The 13,734-nt window shown below is 47.5% G+C and overlaps 3 protein-coding genes across 4 annotated transcripts in view; 1 reads left to right on the top strand and 2 right to left on the bottom strand.

Moving 5' to 3' along the window:
* The window catches only part of MED12L (mediator complex subunit 12L), a 131,274-nt gene that overhangs the window by 86,858 nt on the left and 30,682 nt on the right, over positions 1 to 13,734 (top strand). Inside the window, exons 16-20 of the mRNA XM_086754304.1 lie at positions 8,491 to 8,638; positions 9,220 to 9,338; positions 10,489 to 10,632; positions 11,174 to 11,337; positions 11,788 to 11,919. Coding sequence (XP_086610430.1) covers positions 8,491 to 8,638; positions 9,220 to 9,338; positions 10,489 to 10,632; positions 11,174 to 11,337; positions 11,788 to 11,919 — 707 coding nt within the window. The remainder of the gene's footprint in view (positions 1 to 8,490; positions 8,639 to 9,219; positions 9,339 to 10,488; positions 10,633 to 11,173; positions 11,338 to 11,787; positions 11,920 to 13,734) is intronic.
* On the bottom strand, positions 318 to 3,058 carry P2RY13 (purinergic receptor P2Y13). The gene is made up of 2 exons (XM_010125303.2): positions 2,013 to 3,058; positions 318 to 1,495 (listed from the first exon to the last, which is right to left on the bottom strand). The coding sequence occupies exon 2, from the start codon at positions 1,480 to 1,482 to the stop codon at positions 451 to 453; it is 1,032 nt and encodes a 343-aa protein (XP_010123605.2). The 5' UTR covers positions 1,483 to 1,495; positions 2,013 to 3,058; the 3' UTR covers positions 318 to 450.
* Positions 4,016 to 13,315, bottom strand: P2RY12 (purinergic receptor P2Y12). 2 transcript variants are annotated; one of them, XM_086754301.1, is made up of 3 exons: positions 13,230 to 13,315; positions 7,393 to 7,666; positions 4,016 to 5,733 (listed from the first exon to the last, which is right to left on the bottom strand). In XM_086754301.1, exons 1-3 carry the CDS (start codon positions 13,270 to 13,272, stop codon positions 4,689 to 4,691), a joined length of 1,362 nt encoding a protein of 453 aa, XP_086610427.1. In that variant the 5' UTR covers positions 13,273 to 13,315; the 3' UTR covers positions 4,016 to 4,688. The 2 variants fall into 2 exon arrangements, with proteins under 2 accessions (XP_086610427.1, XP_086610429.1); XM_086754303.1 differs by lacking the exons at positions 7,393 to 7,666; positions 13,230 to 13,315 and adding an exon at positions 6,793 to 6,861.

Below are 13,734 nucleotides of genomic sequence, written 5' to 3'. Positions count from 1 at the left end.
CAGCATGGGACTGCGGGCTGATCGTTGCTGGGTTTATGCATCGTGGGTGCTGTTTTCCTGCCCGTACCGATGTCGTTCTGGCTGCGAATTGGCAGGGGTGACTCCGAGGCAATACGGGTCTCTGTGGCGTGGGTGCGGCAGTGCGGCGGCGGGGCGGGCACGACCCAGACACCGCCGAGTTTCCCCGGCTTTGCTGAGCGGTGGTGGTGTCAGGGAGAGGGCACGGCTCGGGGGAGGATTGGTGCTGGATCAGGGCTGGCAGCTTGAGTGGCAGCTCTTTGGCTGTTAAGGGTAAGCAGAGAGCATAAATAGGGAGATCCGTTGTGCCATTTTTATTAAGTATTAGTATTACAGTACAACTGCCCTTTCATTCTCTACAGCAGAAATAAACCAAATTATTTTTAACTTCTCTATGGATACGCAGAGACCGTAGAGTGTGAAGCTGCAGAATCAAGATTCAGTAGCAGACGTTCGTGTGTCCAGTTCTGTTTTGGGGTTTGTGTGGACTGTCTTCTGAAATGTCTTTACTCTCCTGCATAAAACCCTTTCCACAAATGGTTTGCACAAGAACATGTATATCAGGGGGTCCATGCAGACGTTCGTGGCAGCCAGCCACAGAGTGCTCTCCTTGGCGACAAAGAGCCGGTTCTGCAGCCGGCAGTCCATTCGCGAGGTCGTTTGACTGAGGGTGTAGGGAACCCTGCTGAAATGGAAGGGGGCAAAGCATAGGAAAAACACAGTAAAAATGATGAATACTTTCCCCTTGATCCTTTTTTCACTTTTGTTGTCTTTCTTCTGTGTCTTTACGTAAGACTCGTATACCTTTTTGGCAATAATTGTATAGAACAGAAACATGAGGACGAGGACAGTCCAGAAGACAAACTGACAGATATAATTGACGGCTTCATGCCATCTGAGTCCGAAGTAATTCTTCAAGGAGGCACACTTCTTCACGGATTGGGGCGTTGCTTTCTTGTTCGATAAGATCATGTTAGGCAGAGAGAGAGCAAAGAAGAAGAGCCAGACCAGCCCCGCGAGGATCTTTGCCGAGGTCAGGTTTTGCACCCAGAACTTCCCAAAAGGTCTCACGATTTTGAGAAATCTGTCAAAAGCGATGAGACCAAGCAGCACTATGCTGATATACATGGTGTCGTAAAATACTACGGCTGAGAAGCGACAGACGAAGGCTTTGAGTTGCCATGGTCCCAGGCCAGAGTCCGTCAGGATTTTCAGAGGAAGCATCAGAGTCATGATGAAATCAGAAACTAAGATATTTTTCAGGTAGACAATGAAAGTTGATGTGCTTGGAATATGGAAGAAGGCCCAGAAAGCCAGGCTGTTCAGCACGAGCCCCAGCAGGAAGACGAGCGTATACAGTACTGGGAAGACCAGGTGGGTGACGGTGGTGTCGCGGTGGCATGCTGCGGAGGAGGGCGCTCCACTGGAGTTGCTGACAATGCTCTCATTTGCAGAGTCTCCCATTGTTCGAAACAGGCTTGGGGGAAAGGGAGAGAGAGAACATACAGCATAACATTCTGTATTTAGAATTACCTGTTCCTTACAGTGAGCAGTAGGGTTACACAAATAAACACAAAACCTGAACATGCATTAAGTAGACTGAACAATTTGTCTTCTAGTTCACAGAAAGTCTAAATCCTTACGTTTAAGTTGTTTACAAACTAATGTCTAATGAAAAGTTAAAATGGTGTATATCCATTGTGGAGGCCTAAGATAATGTAACAGCAAGGAGTAACAGCAGATGGCCCAGAGCACCGTTTGGCTTTACACGGAAACGCATTTTAACATTGAATAGAAATTTAGCAGCTGTGGCCCAAAAGCGAGGTGCTTCTGGGGAGCCAGCTTCTGGTATTTCGTACCAAGCACACACCATTTTTCCTTTCCCAGCGCAGATTTAAATAACATTTTCAGGATGAGAGGCACACCGCTGGGTACCAGGCTCTCGCGTGGGAGAGCCCGATGCCCGAGCCCCATCACACCACGTAGTGCAGTACCTGAGCAGACCTGGCAGCGGCTGCTTCAGCGCGGGGTCCTTGGCTGTCTGCACTCCATCCACTGTTCCTCTGCTGACTGAAGCCTCCAGCGAAGTGTTCACGATGCAGAAGTGTGCAGAAAGATGAAACTTTTTCTGTTGGTGTCGTGTGTTGTTTCCTTCCTCATTCTCATCCGTTGCCCGAGTTAGTTAATCAATTTGCTGTTGCCTTTCTCTCTTCCCTGTGCTCCCTGTCAGAAAGTACACTACCTTCTCCTGGACTAAAACAGAAAAGAATGACCGCGTCCATCAAGACGGGCACGTTTTCTGGCTTTTTGTTGGTGTGGGGCAGACCCGATGGCACCTGCGCTGTGTCATTAGGTTTGGCTCCTTTAGAGACGTGGGTGAACAACCACAGAGTGTCTCTTGACAGTTTTCCGGGATAGTCCTCAAACGTAGCTCTGAGTTCATTTGCGAGCGTGAATTCCCCCGTTGTGGGCAGCAGTAGTCGTTGTCAAACGTGTGACCAGAAAGCCTGCTCAGAGCCGCCCTCACAGTGGGTTACTCAGCTACCAAATCCTGAGCGCTGGCGTGTTCAGGAGCCGTGCCCGCCCTCTGTAGCCTGTTAATACTGGCACGGGAACGGCTGGGCTCCTCACCTCCAGGTCGGGATTTCGGATTTGTTTTGGCCTCAGTGCAGCCAGTGATGCAGCGTGCTGGTCTCAGCCCCTTTCTGCTTCTGGCAGAGGCTGCTGCCGCGGCATGGTGTGCTTTGTGTTTGTTATGTGTGATGTTGGAATCCAGTGCATTTCTTTGTAAACAGAACTGTTGGTGTAAGTTTAGCTGAGTCGTGTGATTTGCCTGGTGCTTTCCTGTCCGCTGGCGTGGCTTAGGGCTCTGGCTCCTCGCTCGCTGCCATGCGGGAAGTGGCTCACGTCCAAGCCGTCCCTTTGTGGGCAGACGGGGATTGCTTTTTGAGTTTCTTGGGCTGCAGCTGTCCTGACAAGAAGTTTGTGCATTAGTATCTGCATTTTGATTCACGTAGGGGTGCATACCGACGCATACTGAGGCCGTCTGTTGCAGTACCCCAGGGCTGATGCCCAAGGCAGCAGCTTCCACATTTTGTTCCGCATGGACCTCTTGACACCGTGCCCCTGTGAGAGGCAGGAGCTGAGCGTCTCCGCGTGCCGTGCCGGTGACAGCTGGCTGTGGTGTCTGTAGCCTGACCGCTCACCTGGTCGGGAGCGCTGGCTGCCCAGTAATTGCCGCTCGCCATGGATAGGTGAAACAGCCATGGGGAATGAGCGTGGGGTGGAAGGGGGAACTCTGCGCTTCCCTTCTGGGCCTCGGCCGGAGCTGATCCGTCCCGGCTCCCTGGGGCTGCCTGTGGCGAGCGTGCTCTGCAGTGGCTGGAGCGCTGGTTCGGGGAAACAGCGGGGCCCTTGGTTCTGTGGTTGTCATCAGCCTGGGTGCGTATGCCAGCGTAAGCCGCGCACGAAGCGTTCTGTGGCATGTTTGATTCATCCAGGCAGGTTGTAAGAGATACAGAACGCTGAGGCTGAGTGCTAGGGTGAGTGAAAGGTCTCTTAGCTGTTTAGGAAATTGGGTATCAGGCCTGAAAACGGCTGGTGCCCTGCCAGGCACAGTGAGTGCTGGAGAAGGGTGCACAGGCAACGGCCTTTGGCAGGACTGAGCTCGTGCATGAGGGTGAAAGGTGTTCCTGAATTGGAGCAGTTTGACAGGGACGATAAACGAACCACAATTTGTTACAGCAGCCTAGGAGCTTTTTCATGTGTGGCTGTTACGATACCCGAAAATGATATGTACCTCCTCTTTTTTTCAGCTTTTCCAAATGGAAAAGAGGAAGTGGTTAAATTTCGTATACAGTGCAAAAAATCTGCCCTTAATAATTGGTAAAGGTTTTACCATGAGTCTGTCTTTCCCTAAGATCTAAGTGTTCTGTAAATCGAGTCTTTGGATATTTTCTAATATAATATATTGTTCTCTATAATAAAGTGTACATTTTTGTTTATTCTTCATATAGTAAGATGAAATATTTGAAGATTTAATTCACATCACGATAAACCTGATTATGAAATCATTTCCTCTGACATACAAATATTAATTATTGATCAATGCAGTAAGAATTGCAAGCATTTAATGAGATAAGCAAAATGTTATTCTGTTACCAAAAATCTGCCCAGATAAAGTTTATCTACACACGTCCTGTATTTCTGGTTGTCTGCCGGTTGATGCGAGGTGACGACTCCCTGTGTTTGGAAATCGCGCTTATTGTGGATTGCAGTTGCATCTCCCGGATCTTGTGTTGCCGTGAGCTTTACTCAGGCCCAAGTTAAGCTATTTCTGCAAAATCTTTGCAGTTCATAATCTCATCTGTAGCGTTCCGTGATGCTGTTTTAATTTTTTTCCTTACAGCTCCAACTGTAAGTTCAAACTTCTTCCTAGCCGTTCTGACAAGCGTGGAGGTTGTGATCGCATGATGCTCTTGTTTTATTCAAGCTTTCCAGTTTCACCCTTTTTGCAACTGGTGATGTTGGTTCCAGGGTGCTCGTGCTTCATCTGTAGGACAATTTCTAAAGAAGCTGGTGAAATTCTAGGTATTCTTTGCAGGGTTTTTGCTGCTTTCCCCCACCGATAAATGTCCGTGGCTACGAACGGGTATGGGTAGTTCTTAGCTCTAGAGCGGCGTCTCGTCCGTGTCATCTCCTTCTTTCTGCTCCTTCATCCGTGCTCGGAGTTCCAATGAAGCTGTGTGCTTGCACAGCGTGTCTAGCAAAGACTTTCTGAATGATTTGCAAAGGAAAAAGTATATGAATGGATCTAGGCAAGCGTTTAGCGATGTCAGCCACAGCGTGCTCTCTTTTAAGTAAAACAAGGTGTTCTGAGCAGAGCATTCAAAAACATCTCTCGTTTGGCTCAGAGTGTAGGGGATTCTAGTAAAGTGGAACGGCACAAAACAAATAAAGAACACTGCGATAATGATGAAGACCTTCAGATTTACAGTCTTTTTGGATGCTTTCCCTGTGCGTCTTGTCCTTTTGTAGGATTTGTACAGTTCTTTACTTATGAGTACGTAGCATACAACTATGACTGCTAAGTTAACCCAGAAGATAAGTTGACAAATGTAGTTTACAGTTTCGTGCCAGACTAAGCCAAACTCCGATTTCAAGAGCGCACACTTTTTTACGTTCCTGGATGTTTTCTTCTTGTTTGTTAGAATCATGTTGGGTAATGAAAGAGCAAACATTGATATCCAAATTGCCGTGGACAGGATCTTCGCACCTAAAAGGCTCCTTGGTGTTGATGTTCTGAACGGCAAAGAGGCTTTCTGATAGCGATCGATTGTTATCAGACCAAGAAACAAAATGCTAATGTACATGGTGAAGTAAAATACAACCTGGGTGACCTGGCAGACGAATCCTCGCAGTACCCATGATACCAGCTTTGCATCACTAAGGATTTTAAATGGAAAAGTCAAGATCATGAGGAAGTCGGAAATGACAGTGTTCTTGAGGAAGATGATGAAATTGGATTTACTGGATATTTTAAAAAAGACCCACATTGCCAGGCCGTTCATAGTGATACCCACCAGGAACAGAATTGTATAAAGCAAAGGAAAAATGACTTGGCTGACTTTGTTATCGCTGGTGCAGTTGCTGTCGTTTCTAGAGTAGCTGAAGTTGGTTGTGGCTGTCATTTGCACTTTGTCTTTTCCGCACTCCCTGTAAAAACAAGAAAGAAAAAAATGAAATTGTAAGTTACATCTGTCATAAGATTTCAATGTTTTTAATCTACTTTTATTATTTGTGTTGGGAACATTTCTTTGGGGATTCTGACGGCTGTAGGTTGTGTTTTATTTTACCGAGGATGTCAGATTTCTACAGGAGAAGAGCACTAGATGTAGCCGTGTTTGTAAGGTTGCCTGGTTTGATCTTCTGTGACTGAAATGCTGAGGACGCCGTCCATCCCAACCTCCTGGGCTTCCCCGCAGCTTCCCCAGACCCGCGCTGCAGGGGTGGGCAGGGGCCGGCGTGGTGGTGGGCTGCAGGGGCGGCAGAGCCGGCATCGTGCCGCCTGCTCCCTGGCGCCAGCGTGTAGGTGATGGCGCAGCTCTTGCTGGGTGCGGTGCGGGGCTGAGGGCCCTGACAGGGATCACCCAGCCGTGGGACCCTGCCGTGGCATTGCCGCTGGTGATGACTTAGCTGGGCCACGGGCCCTGGCCTGGCCGGGCTCGACCCGGCTGTGCCACCTCGGGTGGTGGCCGGGCGGCAGTGAGGAGCTGGGGAGGGCCGCGGACGGGCTGTGGTGGCACACTGCGGGTGACGAGGCCCTTGCACCGTACGCAGGCTGGCCGGGCCACGATTTCGCTTGTCCAACACTGCCTGCCCACCCTGCCCCTCTCCTCCCAGTGGGGAGGAAGAAACGTCCCTGTCTGCGGCTTTCACAGAGTGGAAAGGGATAGCACTTGAACTGGTTTTGGCTGCGGGTTTCGGCCGGGCCCCCGGAGGGCGAATGTGGTGCCCTACAGTCACTGCTTGTTGCGTCCAAGGGGAAGACGGCGAGGAAGGAGCACTTGCTCTTTGTCCCTGCCTGTTCTCACTCGGACAGGAGCGGTGTCTCTTACTTCAGCGGTTACACATTGCCAGCCCAGTCGGAAGTTATTTGTAGCTTTATTTATGTGGGTGTTCATGTATTCCTCTATTTCCAGTTTCTCCTGTCATTTTCTTACACCGGTTGTTTTACCAGCATTGTGTTGCAAACCAATTTGAAGCTTCACTGACTTGAGCCAAGGCGCAGGAGTTGCATGGGAGCTGCAGCCTCCCGTGCCCCGCAGTGAGCCCCTGTGAGAAGTTGCTGCGGAGACTCCTGCATAGCGCCGCGCCACGAAACGCGAGCGCGTTGGCCGGCCAGCCGTCCACAAACACCGAGCGGCTGGCACCCGCGTAACCACTGACAGGGGCTGGGCTGAAAACTGTTGCTCTTAGTCCAGAAACCTCGATGGGATCAGGTCTGATCCGGACTGGTTGCCTGAGAAGGCCCGGCAGGGATGCTGGATCAGGCAGTGTTGCGTTTCACAAGGGGTAACTTTCAGGTGTGTAGCGATGCAATTGTAGAAATCGCTGTGTTTCTGTATGATCTCTGCCTCTGCAAAACAGGGCACTCAGGGAGGTGAGGCTTTGCCGGCCAGTGCCCAGGAATCCCTGACATCTTGCTTACACAGCTGCAAAGTTTTATTTCTATCTGTAAGATAGAAATGAATTGGCTTACGCTTTGAAGCACATAACAGATTCAGCTGCCGAGTCTAACCCTAATGCAGTATTCCCTCAGCATGCGAAATCAGCCGCCTTCCCCTCACCCCAAATCAAAGAGGAGAAGTTTACCGTAGCGCGCTGTTGAGAAGCGATGCTACGCCGGGGTGTTTCCTGTGATGGGAAGCTGGTGCCGCTGACGGAGGGTGGTTGGCAGTTCCTCTAGTTCTTCTCCGTGTCGGCAGCCAGGAGCGTTCATGTGCAAATGCCCCGGAGCGAGGAGAGGCTGGGGCGGCTGTGCATCCCGGTTCTGAGGCACAGACCTTCCTCTGGCTCTGAACTGCTTTCCTAGCCAGACAGCTGCAGATTCCAGGTGACGCTCTCAGCGCTTCTGCTTTTGTTTCCTCTAGAACAGAGAGAGAAAGAGAATTTTTAAAAATAATTAGGAGTTTACTTCCTGCTTTTGGCTTACTACCAGAGTCACTATTTTTAAAAGACAGCGTGTATTTCGTAAGACTGTGGAACTTTACTGCGCGTAGAGTTGCACTCCTGTCTGCTACCTCTGTGCCTTGCGATTCTTTAGCATTATTTTTGTACGCAGCCTTGTCTTTTAAAAACTGTTAAAGTAGTTGGAAAAAGTAGTGATTGCTTAGCTTGGGGAAGGGAAGTGTATTACTGAAGAAAATAACTTGGGCCTTATCTGACTTGCAGAGCAGTGCTCCAGGTTTTAAGTTACATGCAGTGCATGGACATTGTGTGATACGTTTTATTAAAAGACTACGCATAACCAGTTGCAATTTAAATGAAGTATACATATTTCAATTGCTTTGGGATGCGCAAAACAGAATTTTAGGAGTTGGGCTGCATGTTTTTTTCGATGGATTTGCACCTATTAAGGGAAACGTCACACAGTTTCTTGACGTCTTTCTTCGATTGACTGATCTGCTACTGTGTCCCAGTCCAGGGGACAGCAAGGAGCATCATCCCTGTGTGTCCTCTGACTCTGTCCTCATAGATACGTACAGAATTCGTAATATCAGATTACACTTCTTCCCTCTGTATTTTTGCCCTACTCTTGGTGCTGTTTCCTCCACACTGATAGCCACAGGAGGTGCTTTTTGTGACGAGGAGTTAGTTACCGTGTGTTGCAGCCTGGGCTGCTCGGGGGGTGGTTCTGCAGGTGATGGCAGAAAAAAGAAAAGAGACTTCACTGCCGTCTGGTCTTTTCAGGATGAGTCTTCAAGTCATGAGTGTAACCAGCGCATGATCCTCCTTTATGGCGTTGGTAAGGAGCGTGATGAAGCGAGGCATCAGCTGAAGAAGATTACCAAAGACATCCTCAAGATTCTGAACAGGAAGAGTACGACTGAGATGGGTGGTAAGTGCTTTAACGCTGCTGTGCGGTAGCCCGTAGCGAAGGTCGTGGGAGCGGTGAGGTGCTCAGCGAGTTGTCTGGAGCCACGCGTGTCGATGGTAGTTCGGCTGTCGTCCCTGTCAGTCGCTGGGTGCAGTACTGAGCAGAGTCCCGCAGCACAGGGTGCAGTTGGCTGCCTGCCTTACGGCTGTGCCACGACGGCGAGGGGCCGCTGCCGTTGGAAATCCCTGCTTTCCCTTAGAACAGCCGGGCTGTAGACACTCGCCGTGGGCTAAAGCCTGGAATATGAGATACTGGCCAGCAAGTGACACGTATTCGTTACCCTCCTAGTAAAACCGTGTGACTGTTTCTCAGTTTTTCTTGGCCATCACGTTTTTGCATTGGAATGACCACAAAGTAGCTTTGGTATTCTTACACGCTGTGGCGTGTATTTGTCCCGAGTATAATGGGAAACCGAGGCAAATAGGGTTTTACGTAGTCATGAATAAAGCTTGTGAAGATTTTTATTGTCTTTTAAATCAGCAATAATGCTACTAGGGCTCCATTAAATATAAAATGACCAAAATAATTTTTTATCTGTTAAGTTGGGGATGACGGACAAAAAGCCAGGAAGAGCAAACAAGAGGTGTTTCCAACCCTGGAGACCGTGTTCAGCAAACTACAGCAACTGTCCTACTTCGATCAACATCAGGTGACATCTCAGGTACTTCCCTGGTATGAAGTCGTAGCCTTTACCTCCCGCATAGATATCAAACAGGAAGCAAATCTAGGCTTTTAGAAGTGGTTTGTATATACCAAGGATTTTCTGTGCAGTGTGCACTTCCAAGACGAGTAGAAATGCTGCCTTGGTATTCTGAAATACCTGCTGCAGTGGATAGTCGGGGCTTTGATTGGTTTGTTTGGGGCTTTTGTTTGTTTTGCAAGGAACTTTCTGGATTATTATAGATGTCAGTGAAAAATTTGAAGTCAGTTTAACGTAAATTTCCACTAACAGCGTTGTTTAGGGCTGTTTGGTACCTTAGGTACTTGCTAACCGATCTGTGGCGCGTCTCTGTGTTACTGTATCTGTGTTTCTGAAGGACTCTGAGGGGAACTCTTCTGTGGTTTTGTGCAACAACTGAGTGTGTCCCTTTGAGAAGCTGGTGGGTGATGCAGTTTGTTCTTTTCTGGATATGAGAATCTGTAGTCACCACTTACTGTTGAAAAGCTGTATCCGTGGCTGACTGGAGAACATAAATAATCTGTTTTAAATGACAAGCCTCGTTCTCCTGGTTTCTGTTAGGACGTGTAAGTGTGCAAGTGTATCAGCGTAGGATTTTAGCACTTTGTGAGATGTTACTGTTTTTCAGTGTATTTTAATAATCAGAGGCTAACGTGAGAAACACAGTAAAAGATGTACACGCTTGATACTTAATTTTAAGGCATCTTTGCATCTGGCCTTCTGAATGAATTTGTTACCTGTTTTGTTTGCAGGATAACCTGTTACTGCTTATCTGAAAACCATCAATAAATCACAATGCAGTGAGATGAAAAGAAAAGTTATTTTGCCTCTTCTTTAAAGCAAATACCCCACAGAATAGAAAGCTGTGTTGAGGGTGATAAGAACATTTTGACTCTTAGCTGTAAAGCAGCAGAACAGCATTTTCCATGTTGTCAATTTTGAAAGCAAAACGACGTTATGACTGACTTGCAGGGTAGTAGACTAACAGATGTACTCATGCCTGATTTGTTAGTGCTTTTATCTGCAAAATGCTGTCACTTGCTATTAGCACGTATACAGTAGGGTTTTTGAACGCTGGTGTATCTGAGAAGCCCTCAGTCACCACGAGACTTTTCAACATTTGTTTTCACAGATCTCCAGTAACGTTCTGGAACAGATAACTAGTTTTGCCTCAGGGACGTCGTATCATCTTCCCTTGGCTCACCACATACAGCTCATCTTTGATCTCATGGAGCCAGCGCTGAATATCAACGGACTTATAGACTTTGCAATACAGGTAAACAGAGTTCCTTTGGGGGGGTTATGTCAGGATAAAGCTGTCACACATTTTCTGTAAAACCAGAAAACAAACAAGAGCTGGACTGCAAATTCTCCTGCTCTGCCGCTGCCATGCACTTTTATCTGTTTCAGTTTCCTGACCTCTGAAACACAGTGCCACATACTTCCCCTTCTGTCTTACTTTGAGAATTACAGAGAATCAATAGATGTATTTTGTTTTAAAATTTTTCAAAATTAATAAAATTCTAGATTGTTTTAGCACAAAGTATTTTAGGATGGGCTTCACTGTTTCAGACTGAACCATCATATACACAGGAAAGCATCTGGGTGCCACAAGTGCTGTGAGAGCAGTTCTGAGGGACCATTTTTGTACTTTAACAGTTTGCTTTGCTCTCTCTTTCCTTTGTTCTGCAGTGAGTGAGGAATTTAATTTTTCTTTGCCGTGTAGTTTTTCTGTAATTATTTTTTTTTTGCACCTATTTTATGTGTTTAACTTGGCAGTTACTTTCAGTTCATGGTTTTTATGTATATGTTTGCAGCTGTTGAATGAGCTGAGCGTTGTGGAGGCAGAGCTGCTGCTGAAGTCGTCCAGCCTGGCAGGGAGCTACACAACGGGGCTGTGCGTCTGCATCGTGGCTGTTCTGCGGCGTTACCATGCCTGCCTCATCCTCAACTCAGAGCAAACTGCGCAAGTCTTTGAAGGGTTTGTGGCAGCTAGAGTTTTCCAAGAAGTATTTTTGGTGTTCTCTCTCAAGCAAAACATGTGGTCGGGTTCCGGTAGTGTGAGCAGCTGTCGTGCTGCCGTTGACGGCAGCAGGCGAGCTCAGGTGAGCCGAGCTGGTGGCTCGCCCTGCGGGGCTGCTGGGACCAGCCTGCTTTGTAACCCAGGAGAAGGGGGCAGCTGCGTATCGTGATTTCCTGCGCATTCGCCCCATTCTGCCCCAGGCTCCTGAGTGCCTCTGTGTCCTGTCCTCCTTGGGGCCGCAGCAAGCGCACAGGTGACACCGAACTTCATGTGAGCCCCGTCAGCCTGTAGATGCAAGGTCTATTGTCACGTTGCCCAGCTAACGGTGGGCTTCATATGATGGGTAACAGTATGAGACACATCTCTGAGGTGCGTTGGAACGAGCTCAGCATGGTTTTATTTTTGCAGGTTGTGCGGGGTGGTAAAGCATGTTGTTAATCCCTCGGAGTGTTCCTCCCCAGAAAGGTGCATTTTAGCTTACCTCTACGATCTGTACGTGTCCTGTAGTCACCTGAGAAGCAAGTTTGGAGACCTCTTCAGGTGGGTGGTGATGGGGTTTTTCTCACTGCTGCCTAGCCTGTAGACTGGTGCAGGCTGCTGAAACCACAGCTTGGTTTGCATTCTGTGGAAGATCCGCCGTGGGCTTTGCTGCTCTGCCTTTGCTGATGCAGTTGTCTCGCCCGTGCTGAGCGCGGCAGCGCAAGGAGCGGTGCTGAGCCTGTGCAGCCCTCGCGCTGTGCGGGTACCTGCTGTGGAGGAGCAGAGGCTGAGCCCTCCTTGCAGCGCTCTGCTTGGCTTTGCGGGTTGCTTCAGCGAGCAGACGTGGGGTGAGGGAAGGGGGACCACCGGCGTCAGGTGGGCTGCCGAGGCGGCTGGCTGTCAGCGTTAGACCCCTCCCCACACCCCTTGGTTCCACAGGTTGTGGTGGCACTGATTTGGTTTCTGTAATGCGTTAGCCACTTGGCTGTAACACATACGATGCTGCATGGAAAATAACCGGGTCTCAGCTGGCACAGCTGTAATGCTCTATTACATATTTCCTTTGATGTGGAGAGAGGCACAAACATGTTTGAGTTTGTGAAGTTCTATGCTCGATGTTCAGGTCCTTGATTTTTAAATTAAAAAAATATTTTAGGTACCCATATGCTGTATTTTTGGCTCTTACTTTTTAAAGGGAGAGTGGAACCTTTCGTATGCAAATACGCATCTTGTGAGAGTTGCAAACCACTTCAGTTACTGTTTCCCCTCCTGGTTTATATACCTGGGTTTGGTTTGCATATTTCAGATTTGTGGTTTTCATTTCATAGGGAGCAGGAAAAGAGTTCTCAGTAACAGTATTTTAATAGGTTTACAAAGACGTGGGAACAGTAGCATTTAATGTGAGAAACACTAGGAAAAAGGAATATGAAATGCAGAACTACTATGTAAGTGTCTTGGCTGTACGTTCATTTCTCTACTTAAAACCCAAAGTTCAGTAACACAATTAAAAATAACATTTTTATTAATACTAACCTACAATAGCAAATCAAAACATCATCTGCTAATATAGAGATATTCAAGGTATTAAATCATATATTAAATATGTGATATACAGCACTTGATTTGAAGCCCCTTTTTCAGACAAGTGGAGTTACAAATTCTGTGAAAACTGGTAATAAAATGTATTTGTACTTTTCTTAAGCAAGCGTATAGGGTAATACTACACTCATTTTGTTCTTGATTTTCTTACTGCAACTGAAACAAACCCCAAACCAGTTGTCTGTACATGGCAACTTTTTCAGCAAGCTGTAAGTCCCGCTATTTTTCTCTCAATTTGAAGCAAGTTCATCAATGTTCAGATTTAGACTTACCTTCCGAATGTTGCAGTGCTTCGAAAGTGGCTTCTATTATCATCTGAAGTATTTCTCGTGACCAGGTTTTGCTAAGTGAGCTGCAAATTTTGCTTTAGTATGCTTAGTTGTTTTTCACTAAACTTCCTTTTTTTTAGATAATTCCTTCACTTTTTTTTTTAATCTTATCTTCTGGCCACTCCCCCAGCATTACTTCTTGTGCAAGTACGGCTTCAGAGCCTGCTCTGCGCACATACCCAGTGTTGTACTGTGTGGGGTTTGGGCTTTTCTTTCTGTCACAATTTCAGTCGTAGAAATGTCATAGGAGCGATTTGGAAACCTGAGACTGCAGGAAAACTTGCATGGCATTGATGTGTCAGCCCTAATGTCTGGTAGATGCTCCTTAGGAGAAATGAGTTGGAAAGTGTGTACAGAGTGGTAATCAAACGAGGATTCTCTAATCCCACACGGTACGCTCAGCAGTATTTCTGCAAAGCCCGTTTTTGGCAACTCTCTCTCTTTTTGG

This window comes from Chlamydotis macqueenii, chromosome 9 (assembly GCF_036417535.1).
Source record: "Chlamydotis macqueenii isolate bChlMac1 chromosome 9, bChlMac1.mat, whole genome shotgun sequence".
In the NCBI taxonomy this organism is placed as follows: Eukaryota; Metazoa; Chordata; class Aves; order Otidiformes; family Otididae; genus Chlamydotis; species Chlamydotis macqueenii.
This window is presented reverse-complemented; position numbering and strand designations above follow the sequence as displayed.